Genomic DNA, 16,208 nt, shown 5'->3' on the forward strand with positions numbered 1-16,208 from the left:
ATTGGTTAATTTCACTGGAACAGGGGCTGGGCATCTACGGTAGAGAAGGTGGATGTTGGTACGGTGGAGATGGCGGAAGGGGCAAACCTGTAGCGTCTGTACTCCAGTGGAGCGGCTACGAAAGGCATCCGACTCATGTTAGGGACGGCCTAATTTTGAACCTGGCAGTAGGTATAAAATGCCTTTGGGTGTGGCGAGCCCATCGTAACAATAGCCTATATGCTGCCTCGGAAAATGTTAAGGCTTCCCCTACCGAAGAAAATGAAGAGTCATATTTGCCCCTATCCGGCTACAGCTGGATAAAGGGAAATGATGATGATGATGAGGGACTGTGTGTATGTGTCATCTTCATCCTCATCACGATGCGCAGGTCGCCTATATGCGAGCCAAACATGTCGGACACTCCCGGCACTAAAAGCCGTACACCATTTCATTTTTTCCCCTACTTTTAAAAGCTCCACTCAAGCTTAATCATCTACTGATGACAGCTCGGTCGAGCATCCTGTCTCCTTACTCCCAGTTTTTCCCATCTCAAGGTTTGCAATATTTTCATAACACTACTCCTTCATCGGAAATCACCCAGAACAAATTGTGCTGCTTTCCTTTGAATCTCTTCCAGTTCTCTAGTCCTCGCGTGGGTCCCATACACTGGAACCGTAATCTAATATGGGTCTTGTACATCCCTTCATGGAACCTTAATGTGTCCCTGAAGTTCAGCCTATTATATTCATGTTATCCTTAGCTGATTTCTTTTTGCTAAATTCAATTTCCCAGTAAGCTCCTTCAGTATCTCCTTACTCCCACAACCATTTCTAACTGTTTCTTTCTAATCTACACTCCTTAATATCTGTATTTCATTGTTATAATATAATGGGGTCCTTACAATTCCTTACCACTTTTACAGGTACATATCTGCTTTCACACTCCTCAACAATTTCTTTAAACCCATCCCCTAAGCTGTTTAATTTTTATTTACCATTTTCCATTGATTATAATTGCTTTTTTAAAAATTTCCCCATGCCTCTCATATCAACTGTATGGTATTGCGTAATAGTCCTAGTTTTACAACATTTCTTTCTATCACATTTATTTTTAAGTATGACAAAAACAGCTTCATGACCAGTTATACCATCTATAGAGCTCATCTGGTTTTATCAGCACCACTTCTAGAATATTGTTCCCTCTGGTTACTTCCATTCAGCTGTCCTTCCCATATTCACCAGTTGTTGGTCGTGCTTTCTGTCATTTGTATTTGGTAAGTTCAGATCACCTGCTACAATAATGTTTCTTTCTGTGTTGTTCCCCACATTCCGCATCAGCGCCAGCCTTGCCAGGTCCGTGCATCCCAAAAACATAAAGTTTTCTATTGTCTTTAGCGATAAGTCTTACAGCCAGAATTTCAAGTTCCTCATCCTTTACTGTTTCATAGCTTACAAATTCTTCATTCACCAGTATGAATACTCTCCCTCCTATCATTCCTAACGTATCTGTATGATAAACACTCCAGTTCTGTGAGAAAATTTCCACAGAGGGGTGGTACAATGGTGAGTGTAAGGGATTGAGGAGAGTAGTCTTAAGGGTGCTGAAAGACTTTAGGAAGTATAGAGGGGGAGAAGAGAGGGAAAGGTTTTGCAGACTGAGGAGGGAATACAAGGAAAAGTTATGGAAGAAGGAACAAGTTGAGGCGATCAATAGGGAATGCAAAAGCAGGGATGGTGAAAAGGTATGGGAGAGAATCAATAAAATTAATAGGGGAGAGAGGAGTTACAGTAAACCTAAAATTGATAATGAAACCTTGATGGAATATTTCCGAAAACTGTTCGGAGGGAAGGATAGGTGGAAGGGAGATAGGGGGGTGGAGGGAGGGAGTTGGATAAAGAAATATCAGGGGAAGAGGTATTGGAAGTGTTAGACAAAGCAAAAAATAGGAGGGTGGGAACGGAATAACAAATGTATTTTGGAAGGTAGCAACAAAGAATAATACGATGAGGGAGTGTATAGTGAAGTTATTTAAAAAGGTGTTCGAAAGTACCAATTTCCCGAAGGAGTGGCAAAAAGGTATTATATGCACTACTTACAAAAAGAAAGGAGCGAGGAGCAACCCTAGTAACTACAGGGGCATAACTCTTTTAGATACATTGAGTAAGGTGTATACGGGCATATTAGCGAATCGGTTGAGAAAATGGGCGGAGGTGTTTTCTATATTATCGATCTATCTGAGCGGGTTCAGGAGAGGAGAGGAGGACGATAGTGAAGCAATAATTGATAAGTACGTGAGGAAGGAAGGAAGGTGTATATAGCAGCGGTCAATTTGGAAAGGCTCTCTACACAGTGAGTGGGAAGGCGCTGCTTGAGAGATTCGATAGGGTGGGAATTTCCAAAAAGGTGAGACATGCGATTGAGGCTATATATATGAGGAAGTGTATTGTAGTATTAGATTAGAGTCCAATTTTTATTTTTATTTTTATCAATGACATATTAGACGGGCATGGCAAGGAGTGGGCGTGTCCTGTATTAGGAGAAATAGAAATCCCAGGTCTGTTATTTGCAGATGATGTATTATTGATGAGAGGGCTTACAGAAAAGTTAAAGTGAGATTTCCTACGCTAGGAAATGGTCGCTGAGAGTAAATAGTAGGAAGGTACAGGTGATGGTATGTAGGAAAAGTAGGAAACTGATAAATGGGGAGGTAATAGAGGAGACAGATAAGCTAGAGTATTTGGGTGTTTCTATAAGTAGGAATGGTAAATGGTCCTACCAAATTAATCAAGTAAGTGGAGGGGTTAGCAGCACTTTCAGTTATAAGAACACTGGAAAGTAAATTCCCAAGAATTGATTTTAAAATACAGAGAATGCTATTTAAAACAGTGGTTTTAAGTAGGGAGCAGAAATATGGGGTGTGGAAAAGGATCGTACTATATTAAATTAGATTGTTAGCGGATTTGGCAAAATTGTATTGGGTGTCCCAAATTGTGCGGCTAATGCAGTGGCTAGAATTATGTGTAATGAGTACATAAAGGTTGATATCATGAAGAGAGTGTTCGGGTACTGGAGAAGGTTGGTGATGGGTGGGGGCGGCTTGCTCCTACAAATGGTTTATCAGCACCAAATGAAGAGTTCTTTTGGAGATTACTGGATTGATAAGGTGAAAAGTATTATTGAGAGATTGGGTTTAGGAAATTATTGGGGAAGGGATTGGGAAGGAAGGAATGTAGTCTGTTGGAGGAATACGTTAAAAAGGATCAGAGATATTCAATCACAGGAGCTGGAGGCTGAATGTAGGAGAAGGATGTCCCTAAACTTGTTTATTAGAATCAAACAAGTCGTAAGAATAACAATAGATAATGTGAACAGATTAGAGACATACATACATACCTACATACATTATCATTATAGACTGTTATGCCTTTCAGCGTTCAGTCTGCAAGCCTCTGAGAATTTACTAAACGTCGTCACAATCCTCGATTTGCAACTAGTGTTGTGGCCTCATTTAGTTCTATACCTCTTATCTTTAAATCGTTAGAAACAGAGTCTAACCATCATCGTCTTACCCTCCATAACAGAGTCCATTATTCTCTTAGGTAACCTATCCTCCTCCATTCGCCTCACACAACCCCACCACCGAAGCCGGTTTATGCGTACAGCTTCATCCGTCGAGTTCATTCCTAAATTAGCCTTTATCTCCTCATTCCGAGTTCCCTCCTGCCATTGTTCCCACCTGTTTGTACCAGCAATCATTCTTGCTACTTTCATGTGTGTTACTTCTAACTTATGAATAAGATATCCTGAGTCCACCCAGCTTTCGCTCCCATAAAGCAAAGTTGGTCTGAAAACAGACCGATGTAAAGATAGTTTCGTCTCGGAGCTGACTTCCTTCTTACAGAATACTGCTGATCGCAACTGCGAGCTCACTGCATTAGCTTTACGACACCTTGATTCAATCTCACTTACAATATTACCATCCTGGGAAAACACACAACCTAAATACTTGAAATTATCGACCTGTTCTAGCTTTGTATCACCAATCTGACATTCAATTCTGTTGGATTTCTTACCTACTGACATCAATTTAGTCTTCGAGAGGCTAATTTTCATACCATACTCATTGCACCTATTTTCAAGTTCCAAGATATTAGACTGCAGGCTTTCGGCACAGTCTGCCATTAAGACCAAGTCGTCAGCATAGCCCAGGCTGCTTACTACATTTCCACCTAACTGAATCCCTCCCTGCCATTTTATACCTTTCAGCATATGATCCATGTAAACTACAAACAGCAAAGGTGAAAGATTACAGCCTTGTCTAACTCCTGTAAGTGCCCTGAACCAAGAACTCATTCTACCATCAATTCTCACTGAAGCCCAATTGTCAACATAAATGCCTTTGATTGATTTTAATAATCTACCTTTAATTCCCCTCCTCTGCGAACCATGTGACCTTGCCGTGGTGGGGAGGCTTGCGTGTCCCAATGATGCAGATAACCGAGCCGCAGGTGCAACCATATCGGATGGGTATCTGTTGAGAGACCAGACTAACGAATGGTTCATCGAAAGAGGGGTAGCAGCCTTTCGGTAGTTGCAAGCGCGGCAGTCTAGATGATTGACTGATACGGCCTTGTAATAATACTCAACATGGCTTAGCTGTGTTGATACTGCTACACGGCTGAAAGCAACGGGAAACTACAGCCGTAACTAACTCCCGAGGACATGCAGCTCCCTCTGTATGAATGATGTACTGATGATGGCTTCCTCCCGGGTAAAATATTCCGGAGGTAAACTAGTCCCCCATTCGGATCTCCGGGTGGGGACTACACGAGAGGGGGCGATCATCAGGAAGATGGATACTGACATTCTGCGAGTTGGAGCGTGGAATGTTAGAAGTTTGAATCGTTGTGGTAGGTTAGAGAATCTGAAAAGGGAGATGGATAGGCTAAAGTTAGATGTAGTTGGCATAAGTGAAGTACGTTGGCAGGAAGAACAAGATTTTTGGTCAGGCGACTACCGAATTATCAACACAAAATCAAACAGAGGAAATGCAGGAGTTGGTTTAATAATGAATAAGAAAATAGGACAGCGGGTAAGCTACTACGACCAGCATAGTGAAAGAATTATTGTCGTCAAGATAGACACCAAACCAATGCCCACCACAATAGTGCAGGTCTATATGCCTACTAGTTCAGCGGATGATGAAGAAATCGAAAGAATATATGAGGAGATAGAAGATTTAATACAATATGTAAAAGGTGACGAGAATCTAATTGTGATGGGAGACTGGAATGCAGTGGTAGGCCAAGGAAGAGAAGGTAGTACAGTAGGAGAATTTGGATTGGGACAAAGGAACGAAAGAGGAAGTCGGCTGGTTGAATTCTGCACTGATCATAATTTAGTCCTTGCCAATACTTGGTTCAAACACCACAAACGACGGCTGTATACGTGGACGAGACTTGGAGACACTGGAAGGTATCAAATAGACTTCATTATGATTAGGCAGAGATTCAGAAACCAGGTGTTGGATTGCAAAACTTTCCCAGGAGCAGACATGGACTCTGACCACAACTTGTTGGTCATGAAATGCCATCTGAAGTTGAAGAAATTGAAGAAAGGAAAGAATGCAAAAAGATGGGATCTAGACAAGTTGAAAGAAAAGAGTGTGAGGGATTGTTTCAAGGAACATGTTGCACAAGGACTAAATGAAAAGGCTGAAGGAAAGACTATAGAGTGGAGAGTCATGAAAAATGAAGTCAGTAGGGCTGCTGAAGAAATGTTAGGAAGGAAGAAAAGATCAACTAAGAATCAGTGGATAACTCAGGAGATACTAGACCTGATTGATGAACGACGAAAATACAAGAATGCTAGAAATGAAGAGGGCAGAAAAGAATACAGGCGATTAAAGAATCAAGTGGATAGAAAGTGCAAGATAGCTAAGGAAGAATGGCTGAAGATAAGTGCAAGGATGTCGAAGGCTGTATGGTCCTGGGAAAGGTAGATGCTGCATACAGGAAAATCAAGGAAACCTTTGGAGAAAGGAAATCTAGGTGTATGAATATTAAGAGCTCAGATGGAAAACCACTTCTAGGGAAAGAAGACAAAGCAGAAAGATGGCAGGAGCATATCCAACAGTTGTATCAAGGTAAAGATGTAGATAATTTGGTTCTGGAACATGAAGAGGCTGTTGATGCTGATGAAATGGGAGACCCAATTTTGAGGTCAGAGTTTGACAGAGCTGTGAGTGACCTAAATAGGAACAAGGCACCTGGAATTGATGACATTCCCTATGAATTACTGACTGCCTTGGGAGAAACCAGCATGGCAAGGTTATTTCATTTAGTGTGCAAGATGTATGAGACAGGAGAAGTCCCATCCGATTTTCAGAAGAATGTTGTTATACCTATTCCCAAGAAAGCCGGTGCTGACAGGTGTGAAAACTACCGCACCATTAGTTTAGTATCTCATGCCTGCAAAATTTTAACACGTATTATTTACAGAAGAATGGAAAAACAATTTGAAGCTGAGTTGGAAGAAGATCAATTTGGCTTCAGAAGAAATGTAGGAACACGTGAAGCAATCCTGACTTTACGTCTGATCTTAGAGGATCGAATCAAGAAGGACAAGCCCACGTACATGGCATTCGTAGATCTAGAAAAGGCATTCGATAATGTTGATTGGACCAAGCTATTTATGATTCTGAAGATGATGGGGATCAGATACCGAGAACAAAGAATTATCTACAATCTGTATAAAAATCAGTCTGCAGTGATAAGAATCGAGGGCTTTGAAAAAGAAGCAGCAATCCATAAAGGAGTGAGGCAAGGCTGCAGTTTGTCCCCTCTCCTTTTCAATGTTTACATAGAACAGGCAGTAAGGGAAATCAAAGAGAAATTTGGAAAGGGAATCACAGTCCAAGAAGAAGAAATCAAAACCTTGAGATTTGCCGATGATATTGTTATTTTATCTGAGACTGCAGAAGATCTCGGAGTTGCTGAATGGTATGGATGAAGTCTTGGGTAAGGAGTACAAGATGAAAATAAATAAGTCCAAAACAAAAGTAATGGAGTGCAGTCGAACGAAGGCAGGTGATGTAGGAAATATTAGATTAGGAAATGAAGTCTTAAAGGAAGTAGATGAATATTGTTACTTGGGTAGTAAAATAACTAACGATGGCAGATGTAAGGAGGACATAAAATGCAGACTAGCACAAGCAAGGAAGAGTTTTCTTAAGAAAAGAAATTTGCTCACTTCAAACATTGATATCGGAATTAGAAAGATGTTTTTGAAGACGATCGTGTGGAGCGTGGCATTGTATGGAAGTGAAACATGGACAATAACTGGCTCAGAAAGAAAGAGAATAGAAGCTTTTGAAATGTGGTGTTACAGAAGAATGCTGAAGGTGAGATGGATAGATCGAATCACAAATGAAGAGATACTGAATCGAATTGGTGAGAGGAGATCTATTTGGCTAAATTTGACGAGAAGAAGAGTTAGAATGATAGGACACATCTTAAGACACTCAGGACTTGTTCAGTTGGTTTTTGAAGGAAGTGTAGGGGGTAAGAACGGTAGGGGTAGGCCAAGGTATGAATATGACAAGCAGATTAGAGCAGATGTAGGATGCAATAGTTACGTAGAAATGAAAAGGTTAGCACAGGATAGGGTGGCATGGAGAGCTGCATCAAACCAGTCTATGGACTGATGACTCAAACAACAACCACCTTTAATTCCATAGTCCCCCAGTATAGCGAACATCTTTTCCCTCGGTACCCTGTCATATGCTTTCTCTAGATCTATGAAACATAAACACAACTGCCTATTCCTCTCGTAGCATTTTTCAATTACCTGGCGCATACTGAAAATCTGATCCTGACAGCCTTTCTGTGATCTGAAACCACACTGGTTTTCATCCAACTTCCTCTCAACGACTGATCGCACCCTCCCTTCCAAGATGCCTGTGAATACTTTGCCTGGTATACTAATCAATGAGATACCTCGATAGTTGTTGCAATCCTTCCTGTTCCCTTGCTTATAGATAGGTGCAATTACTGCTTTTGTCCAATCTGAAGGTGCCTTACCAACACTCCATGCTAATTTGACTACTCTATGAAGCCATTTCATCCCTGCCTTCCCACTATACTTCACCATTTCAGGTCTAATTTCATCTATTCCTGCTGCCTTATGACAATGGAGTTTATTTACTATCCTTTCCACTTCCTCAAGCATAATTTCACCAACATCATTTTCCTCCTCCCCATGAGCTTGACTGTTTGCAACACCACCATTATGATTTCCTTTTACACTGAGAAGATGTTCAAAATATTCCCTCCACCTCTCCAGTGATTCCCTGGGATCTGTTATGAGTTCACCTGAATTACTCAAAACACTGTTCATTTCCTTTTTCCCTCCCTTCCTAAGATTCTTTATTACTGTCCAGAAAGGTTTCCCTGCTGCTTGACCTAGCCTTTCCAGGTTATTACCAAAATCTTCCCATGACTTCTTTTTGGATTCAACAACTATTTGTTTCGCTCTGTTTCTTTCATCTATGTACAAATCCCTGTCTGCCTCGACCCTTGTTTGGAGCCATTTCTGATAAGCCTTCTTTTTACGTTTACAGGCTGCTCTCACTTCATCATTCCACCAAGATGTTCGCCTTTTCCCATCTTTACACACAGTTGTTCCTAGGCATTCCCTTGCTGTTTCTACTACAGCATCCCTGTATGCCACCCATTCACTTTCTATATCCTGAACCTGCTTACTGTCTACTGTTCGAAAGTTCTCACTAATCATATCCATGTACTTCTAATTTCTTGCCCTGGAGATTTTCTACCCTTATTCGTTTGCAGACAGATTTTACTTTCTCTACCCTAGGCCTAAGATACTTAGTTCACTACAGATCAGATAATGGTCTGTATCATCGAAAAATCCGCGAAAAACTCGTACATTCCTAACAGATTTCCTGAACTCAAAGTCTGTTAAGATATAGTCTATTATGGATCACGAATGAAGAGATACTGAATCGAATTGGTGAGAGGAGATCGATTTGGCTAAATTTGACGAGAAGAAGAGATAGAATGATAGGACACATCTTAAGACACCCAGGACTTGTTCAGTTGGTTTTTGAAGGAAGTGTAGGTGGCAAGAACGGTAGGGGTAGACCAAGGTATGAATATGACAAACAGATTAGAGCAGATGTAGGATGCAATAGTTACGTAGAAATGAAAAGGTTAGCACAGGATAGGGTGGCATGGAGGGCTGCATCAAACCAGTCTATGGACTGATGACTCAAACACAACAACACATGGATCTGGTACCCCTAGCCTTCCATATGTAGCGGTGAATAGCCTTATGCTTGAAGAATGTTTCGTAACAGCTAAACCCATACTAGGACAGAAGTCCAGCAAACGCTTCCCATTCCCATTAGCTTCCATATCTTCCCCACATTTACCAATCACCCTTTCGTATCCTTCAGTTCTATTCCCAATTCTCGCATTGAAATCGCCCATTAGCACTATTCTATCCTTACTGTTGACCCTGACCACGATGTCACTCAATGCTTCATAAAACTTGTCAACTTCATCCTCATCTGCACGCTCACATGGTGAATAGACGGACACAATTCTTGTCCTAATTCCTCCCACTGACAAATCTACCCACATCATTCGCTCATTTACGTGCCTAACAGAAACTATGTTGCGTGCAATGGTATTCCTGATAAAGAGCCCTACCCCAGACTCTGCCCTTCCCTTTCTAACACCCGTCAAGTACACTTTATAATCTCGTATCTCTTCCTCTTTATCTACCCTTACCCGAATATCACTTACTCCTAGCACATCCAGATGCATCCTCTTTGCTGACTCAGCAAGTTCTACCTTCTTTCTTCCAAAAGCCCCATTAATATTGATAGCTCCCCATCGAATTCCATTTCGTTCACCAAGTTGTTTCCAAGGAGTCCCTCGCCTGTCAAATGGGAGTGGGACTCCATTACTCCCATAGGTCCGAGGCTTGCTTAAAGTGTTCTGAGCTCGGTAAATTCATGAAGCAGGATGCTGCCCTACTTGCACATAGTCCAAGTGAGGATCTCTCCTCTAACGGGTTATGGACTACCGGTGAATTGTGTAGTCCTAGCCGCCTGAGCACAAGGAGGGCCACGACTCAGAATATGTCCGAGATGCCCACTCCCATAGCAACTGGTATCCCGACTCTCAGGACCACCTACTAGGCCACTCAGCCGTTGCCCATGGTTCACGAACTAGGACGTGACTACAGTAACCCGCAAACATGAACCATCAGATTAGAGAGAAGAGGAATAATTTGGTGGATGATGGGTATTTATAGAAATAAAGTTTGGACAAGAATAAAGACAACTCTATATGTTTATTGTGTGGGGAGACAAGGGATGAGTTCCACTTGTTAATAGCATGCAAGGGAAGTCGTGTGGAGAGAGGGGAAATCCATGAGTGAGGGACATTTAGAAGCCATGAAACAGTCGGCCAATGAACTCGTTAACTGGATAGTGAGATAGTGGAAAGAACCTGGGAACATGAAGTTTTTAGAGGTTGTCAGAAAACTCTGTGTAAAGAGGTTCAAGGAAGCAGAAGTTAGAAGATAGTAGTGTGGTATAATATGGTTTCTCCTGTCATAGTTATTGTTGTTTTGCTGTTGTTATAGGAGAGCAGGGAGCGATATGTAGATAAGCAGCAGAGAATCAAGGTCTCCTCACACTGCTGGTTAACAGAGTGAGGGGAGGAAGCGGTGTCCTAGGTCAGGTCTCAGCTGGCTGTGGGTACACACACTGTGACGCATGTAAACTGTTATAGATAGGCCACAGGGTTGTCTATTATTTATATATTTATAGTGCTTTGTATTTTTCTCAGTTCGGTCTTGTTTTGATTGTATTTCTTTTTTAATTTGTATTTGTTCTCTCTTTTCTATGTTCTCCATAAAGATTAATTAGGTTGAAAAACTGGAAAATCTAGAGAAAATAAATCCTTACTTACTTGTAACATATAAGACAGGATCGTCTTCTTCTTGGCACGCATATCTGTACCCGCCAGAAGGTGTACATCGCGTACAGTGTTACCAACTTAGCCTAAATTTAGCTTATTTAACTACAATATAATTATAAAATTAATGTACTAATGGTCCACCTTACAGTGCTATAACGGATCAGAACGATGAAGTTAGCTTATTTAATCCAACGTTTAGCGACAATAGAACAATATTCCCGCTGTCGGGCTGTGGTTGAAGACACACTCGTGTATGATGTGGTATCAACACTCACCACTGGTCCATTGGGAGCAAGGAATGTGTGATTTATGATGTAATATTATGACATCTCTTCTCATACTTCAGTTTTACTATCATCCAATGACCTCACAAAACTTCCTTACCTGTGCCAGGCTCCTTACTTTCATCTATCTTTCCCACTTCCCTTGGTCAATTTGTACTAGAGGCCTTTGTGGTCCTTATCTTTCTTTGGCCGATATCTTCATTTTCAACGTGTCGAACCCCTTCCATTTTTTTTCTCTAATTAGTGTTATATAGAGAATGATTGCCAGATAATTACCACCACCTCCACCTGTTAGGACTAGCTCGGTGTACATGGTTTGTGGTTATAGTAGTTTGCTAAATGAGCAGAACAAAGAACAATTTCATTCCCTACCGGGTGAGCAGTGCTATAGATATTTGGCTTATTTTTTAACTTTTTCTAGTTCTGATTTAGCTTTTTCTAGCTTATATGGGATGATGATGTAGCATATTAAATGAAAATTGGGCTGGTAATAGTGATCGCGTATAACGGGGTGTAGCTGTATATAGAATTACATCTATACACATAATCATCAATGATCTAGAGATGTCACCCAGGTAGCAGAGCTTTTCTTATATGATTTCAAAGAACATGGAAATTTCATTGTATTCATGGTAAGTACAGAATACAAAACAAATAAGTTAACAATGAAATGCGGGGAAAAAATAGGTACTGGTGCAGTAGCCTACTATACATTACATATATAATACAGTACAAAACTTAAGTAGTTAATAATAATAATAATAATAATAATAATAATAATAATAATAATAGACACAACTGAAATTTTTCTATACAGACTTGTGATTGTTCATAGTTCTAAGAAAGTAACAACTCCATTACATGTAAAAATATTCATGTTTACAATAAGTCCCCTACATATTAACATAAAACAAATGTTAAAAATGAAATGCATGAAAAATTACCTCTCTGGTACATCAGTACTTCCTTATTAAGTTACAGTACTAAAATTTTGCAGCTGCCGAATAATAATAATAATAATAATAATAATAATAATAATAATAATAATTGACATAACTCAAACTTACACACAAACTTATGTTTTTCCACAGTTCTCTGAAAGTCACAACTCTATTATATATACAGAATTAGATGTAAAAATACCCATGTTCACAAAAAAAAAATTTGCTTTACGTTGCATCGACACAGATAGGTCTTATGGCGACGATGGGATAGGAAACGGTTAGGAATGGGAAGGAAGACACAGCAGCAGCATTTGCCTGTGAAAATAAGAAACCAAGAAAAGCCATCTTAACGGCTGCCGACAGTAGGATTCGAACCACCATCCCCAGAACGTAAGCTCATAGCTACGTGATCCGAACCGCATGGCCAGCTCACTTGGTCATCTTTGAAAATATATGTTTCTATCAGCAGAGGATTTTTTAAATAGTCATATTTTGTACTACCTGAGATGTAGAGTAGCCCTGTGGCTTTCTGATAAAACATCCTTTTTTATTTAAGCTATGAATCAGTCGGCTCACTAATTCACTGTCCACGTACACTGGTGATCTCCTGATTCGATTATGGAAGTCTTGTGTAGTGATGCGACATACGAACTGAGAATACTGAGCAGTTCTTCTCAATATAAAAGAGACAATTTCGAGTGGTCATGAGCATGATTCATAGCCATAGGATAGGCTAGAGAGTTGAATAAATTGTAGAATGTCAACTAAGCTATAATACTGATTCATTAAACTAATAAATAGTATAACCTAATAACCTATCTTCTTACTAGGTACGTACTTTGGAATTATATTTTGACTACCTTTTTTAACACTGCAAATAAATCCGTCTATTATTTAAACCTCCATGTAAGAAGAGGATAGTGAATGCAAGTGGGTATTATTTTCAAATGAGCAGAGAGCGAGAGTCCATTATAGCATACGATTCTTTCAGTGTGCTATGGCTCTGCATGTCTCGCTGCAGCGGAAGTTCGGCTCCCCGCCAATGTCCAGTGTACCAACAATGAGCTGTGTGTGTGTGTTTTTTGTAGCACAGATCCATGATTGCGCCATTCAGTACTGTCTGTTGCGAGTCAGCCGAATTGTGTGCCGTGAACTTGCCATTTCTGTGAATTGATTCACTGGGACACTTGAATGAATTGATACACTGCTGCATTCAGTGGGTTCGAACAGAAGGTAGTTTTCCGTGGTTTCCTATTTTCACACCAGGCAAATGCTGGGCACTTCCTGTCCTGAGTTGATGTGATGTAAAACAAATAGCATAAAGCTCCTGCAGATAAAGGTACAGGTTAGATGCACTGAAATGTTACTGACATGTGAAAGTACAGTAGGTTGGTGAAAGCTCCATGTAGAGAAACAATTGGACACCATCCCTTTTTCTTGTTTCCTTCTCTGATAGTTCTTTGGGTTTCTTCCCTTTCTGATAAAGCCCACTTGTAGGCTTTCTTTGTTATTATAGTATTTAGACAATTTAATGCCATAATATTTGTGAAGTTAAATCAAAATTATAGTGAACTCAAATTGTTCTATTTCAGCCATAGTCATGAAATGGAAGCAGATTATGGTGAACCTCTGTTCCACAAGTCAGGCCTCTCCTCCAGTAATAGTAGCGAAGATCTTGTACGCAATGGTCTCAACAATCTTGTCCTTGGACCTCTTCTGTCGTCAGACTCTGATCTAGAGAAAATGGATGAGCCTCAATATGTCATGATTTAATTGGCTTTTAGTACAAACATTATTTTTGTGCTCTCTGCAGTAAAAATATTTGTCTGTAACAATCTCATTATGGTGTGCAATATCCTGTTTTGCATTATACTATATAGTGCATGTACTTGTTACTTTTTAAGATGAACTTAATGTGCCATGTGCTTTTTGTTGCTTCTTATATGTCTGGTTTCCTGTCTTGTTAAGTTGCTGTTTTGTTGTTAGACAAATAGTTGGATGCTGTACCTTCTGACTGTTATTTTGAGGCTTGATAAAATTATATTTGAAGAATATTACAGTTGGCCGAGAGAGGTCAGAAAGGAAAGATAAAAAATGATGCTGGTGTAGATTTTGTTCTCACGATCATCTTTCACATTTCAAAAGAAGCCTGTCTCTTTGACATCTCCATATTAACATCTGATTTGCAGTTGTTTTGTTTGGTACAAATTCTAAGTAAATGATCTCAGCTATATCACTTATATTTAAAATGAATGACAATTTAATAAACAGGAAACCAGGCTCTACAACCCCGAAAAGTGGTCTGTGGTATGAGAATTCTCTCCTAATAGATTCGTATGAATCTTGGTAGTTTTAAGTGTTATTTTACAACTTTTATTATATGTTAACATAATAGAATCTAGTCTACTAGTTCAATACTAATTTGAATACTCAGTGAGTTTGTGTTAGGAATTAACTATCATGGCTTTATTGCTTCTTATAAATTGCATGTTGTGTATGTGCTCTCTGTGAAGTCATATATTGGTTCTGTTCATATACATTCTAGTCCACAGAGGAAGACACCCAATAAACATTGTATGATATCACTTTAACCTGTGTAACTAAAGACTTCTTATTTATTGTCACTGACAACACTAAATTGCTGAGATATATTAATTTATAATTGTTTAATGATGTAGACATAGTTTATTGGATACTTTCAAAAGAATTAAGAGCTATAATTACAGTATTCATAGTTGCCGTTGATGCTTTCACGTCCCGTACTTACAGACATGATACTGTATAGGCTTTTGGGCTTGTGCCTTGTCAAGAAAATAAGGTGAAATTCTTTACATTTTGCAGAGAACTGTGCTCTGCGTCACCAGAAGAAATCTCGACTGTCCACGAAAAGGCTTCTTAAACAATGACTCTTTAAATTTAGACCTTATAATAGGAGTGGAAATGGTACGTTCATTCATCACCAGATGGCTTCCAGGACGTGGCACAGTGCTAGCGTTTGAAGCATAAGCTGACGGAACCATCAGAATTAGTCTAAGAGGTTCACATAACATGTGTACGTAACATATGACATTGCCAGGTGTACGACATTGACACAAGCCTGGAATGAAACATCTGGCGATGAGGAACGTACAGATTTGGAAAACACTGAGACGAAATAACAATAGTGAAGGGACATTGAAGGGAACTGCGTACGTCATTTCTTAATGGCTGGCAACCAGATATTACTTAATTTATAGCCGGTGTCCCTGTTGAAATTGGTAGGATTTCTACGTATTTCCACAGCTTTGTTACGTTCACACTTCTGTTTTAAATAACTGACAGTGATTTTACTATCTTGGACACGTGCTATGGGAATGGAACAAATATCCCCCTTTGATGATTGTGCTTACACTCAAGGCCTTCACAGTCTTAATGACATATAAAAAGAGGATCCATTTTGGTTTTAAACTCTCAAATATTCATGATTAACCATGTTTTAATCTTCAAAAACTGTTAATTCACTGGTTTTTTTAAACATACTTTGGTGCAATATCGTTATTTTAGACTTTAATAGTATAATATTTTATGATATCATTGTCCAACATTTTACTCTATAGTTTATAAGATTGGAAAGATACCATATCCATTAATTTTTAAGATTGACATAGGCTGTTGATGCCCGTAAAAAAAGGTGAAACATGTACCATTGACTTTTATGTATTATGTATAAATTTTAACCACATGAAACAGTGGATTATATTGTATTGTATTGAACAGGTGGACCTGTTAATATTATAATAATATTTGAGATATTTCCACAGCTTCCCGTATAATCCTGGACCTGTAGTGTCTAGTGTTGGTATGAGCTTGAGCATCTTGGAATATGACATCATGACCCGACGATAGAGCGTGTTCAGCAATTGCCAATTTGTCTGGTTGGTTGAGACGAATATTACGTTCATGTTCCTTGATACGGGTGCCAATGGACCGGCATGTTTGGCCGATGT

The 16,208-nt window shown here is 39.6% G+C and overlaps 1 protein-coding gene across 3 annotated transcripts in view; it reads left to right on the plus strand.

Moving 5' to 3' along the window:
* The window catches only part of Kap3 (kinesin associated protein 3), a 388,285-nt gene extending 373,472 nt beyond the window's left edge, over window positions 1-14,813 (plus strand). For all 3 annotated transcript variants that reach the window (XM_067144995.2, XM_067144996.2, XM_067144998.2), the window contains one exon: window positions 13,815-14,813. In XM_067144995.2, the coding sequence (XP_067001096.1) occupies window positions 13,815-13,995 (181 nt within the window). In that variant the 3' untranslated portion in view covers window positions 13,996-14,813. The remainder of the gene's footprint in view (window positions 1-13,814) is intronic.
* The last annotated feature ends 1,395 nt before the right edge of the window (window positions 14,814-16,208 follow it).

The sequence above is a fragment of the Anabrus simplex genome, chromosome 4 (genome assembly GCF_040414725.1).
Source record: "Anabrus simplex isolate iqAnaSimp1 chromosome 4, ASM4041472v1, whole genome shotgun sequence".
NCBI lineage: Eukaryota > Metazoa > Arthropoda > Insecta > Orthoptera > Tettigoniidae > Anabrus > Anabrus simplex.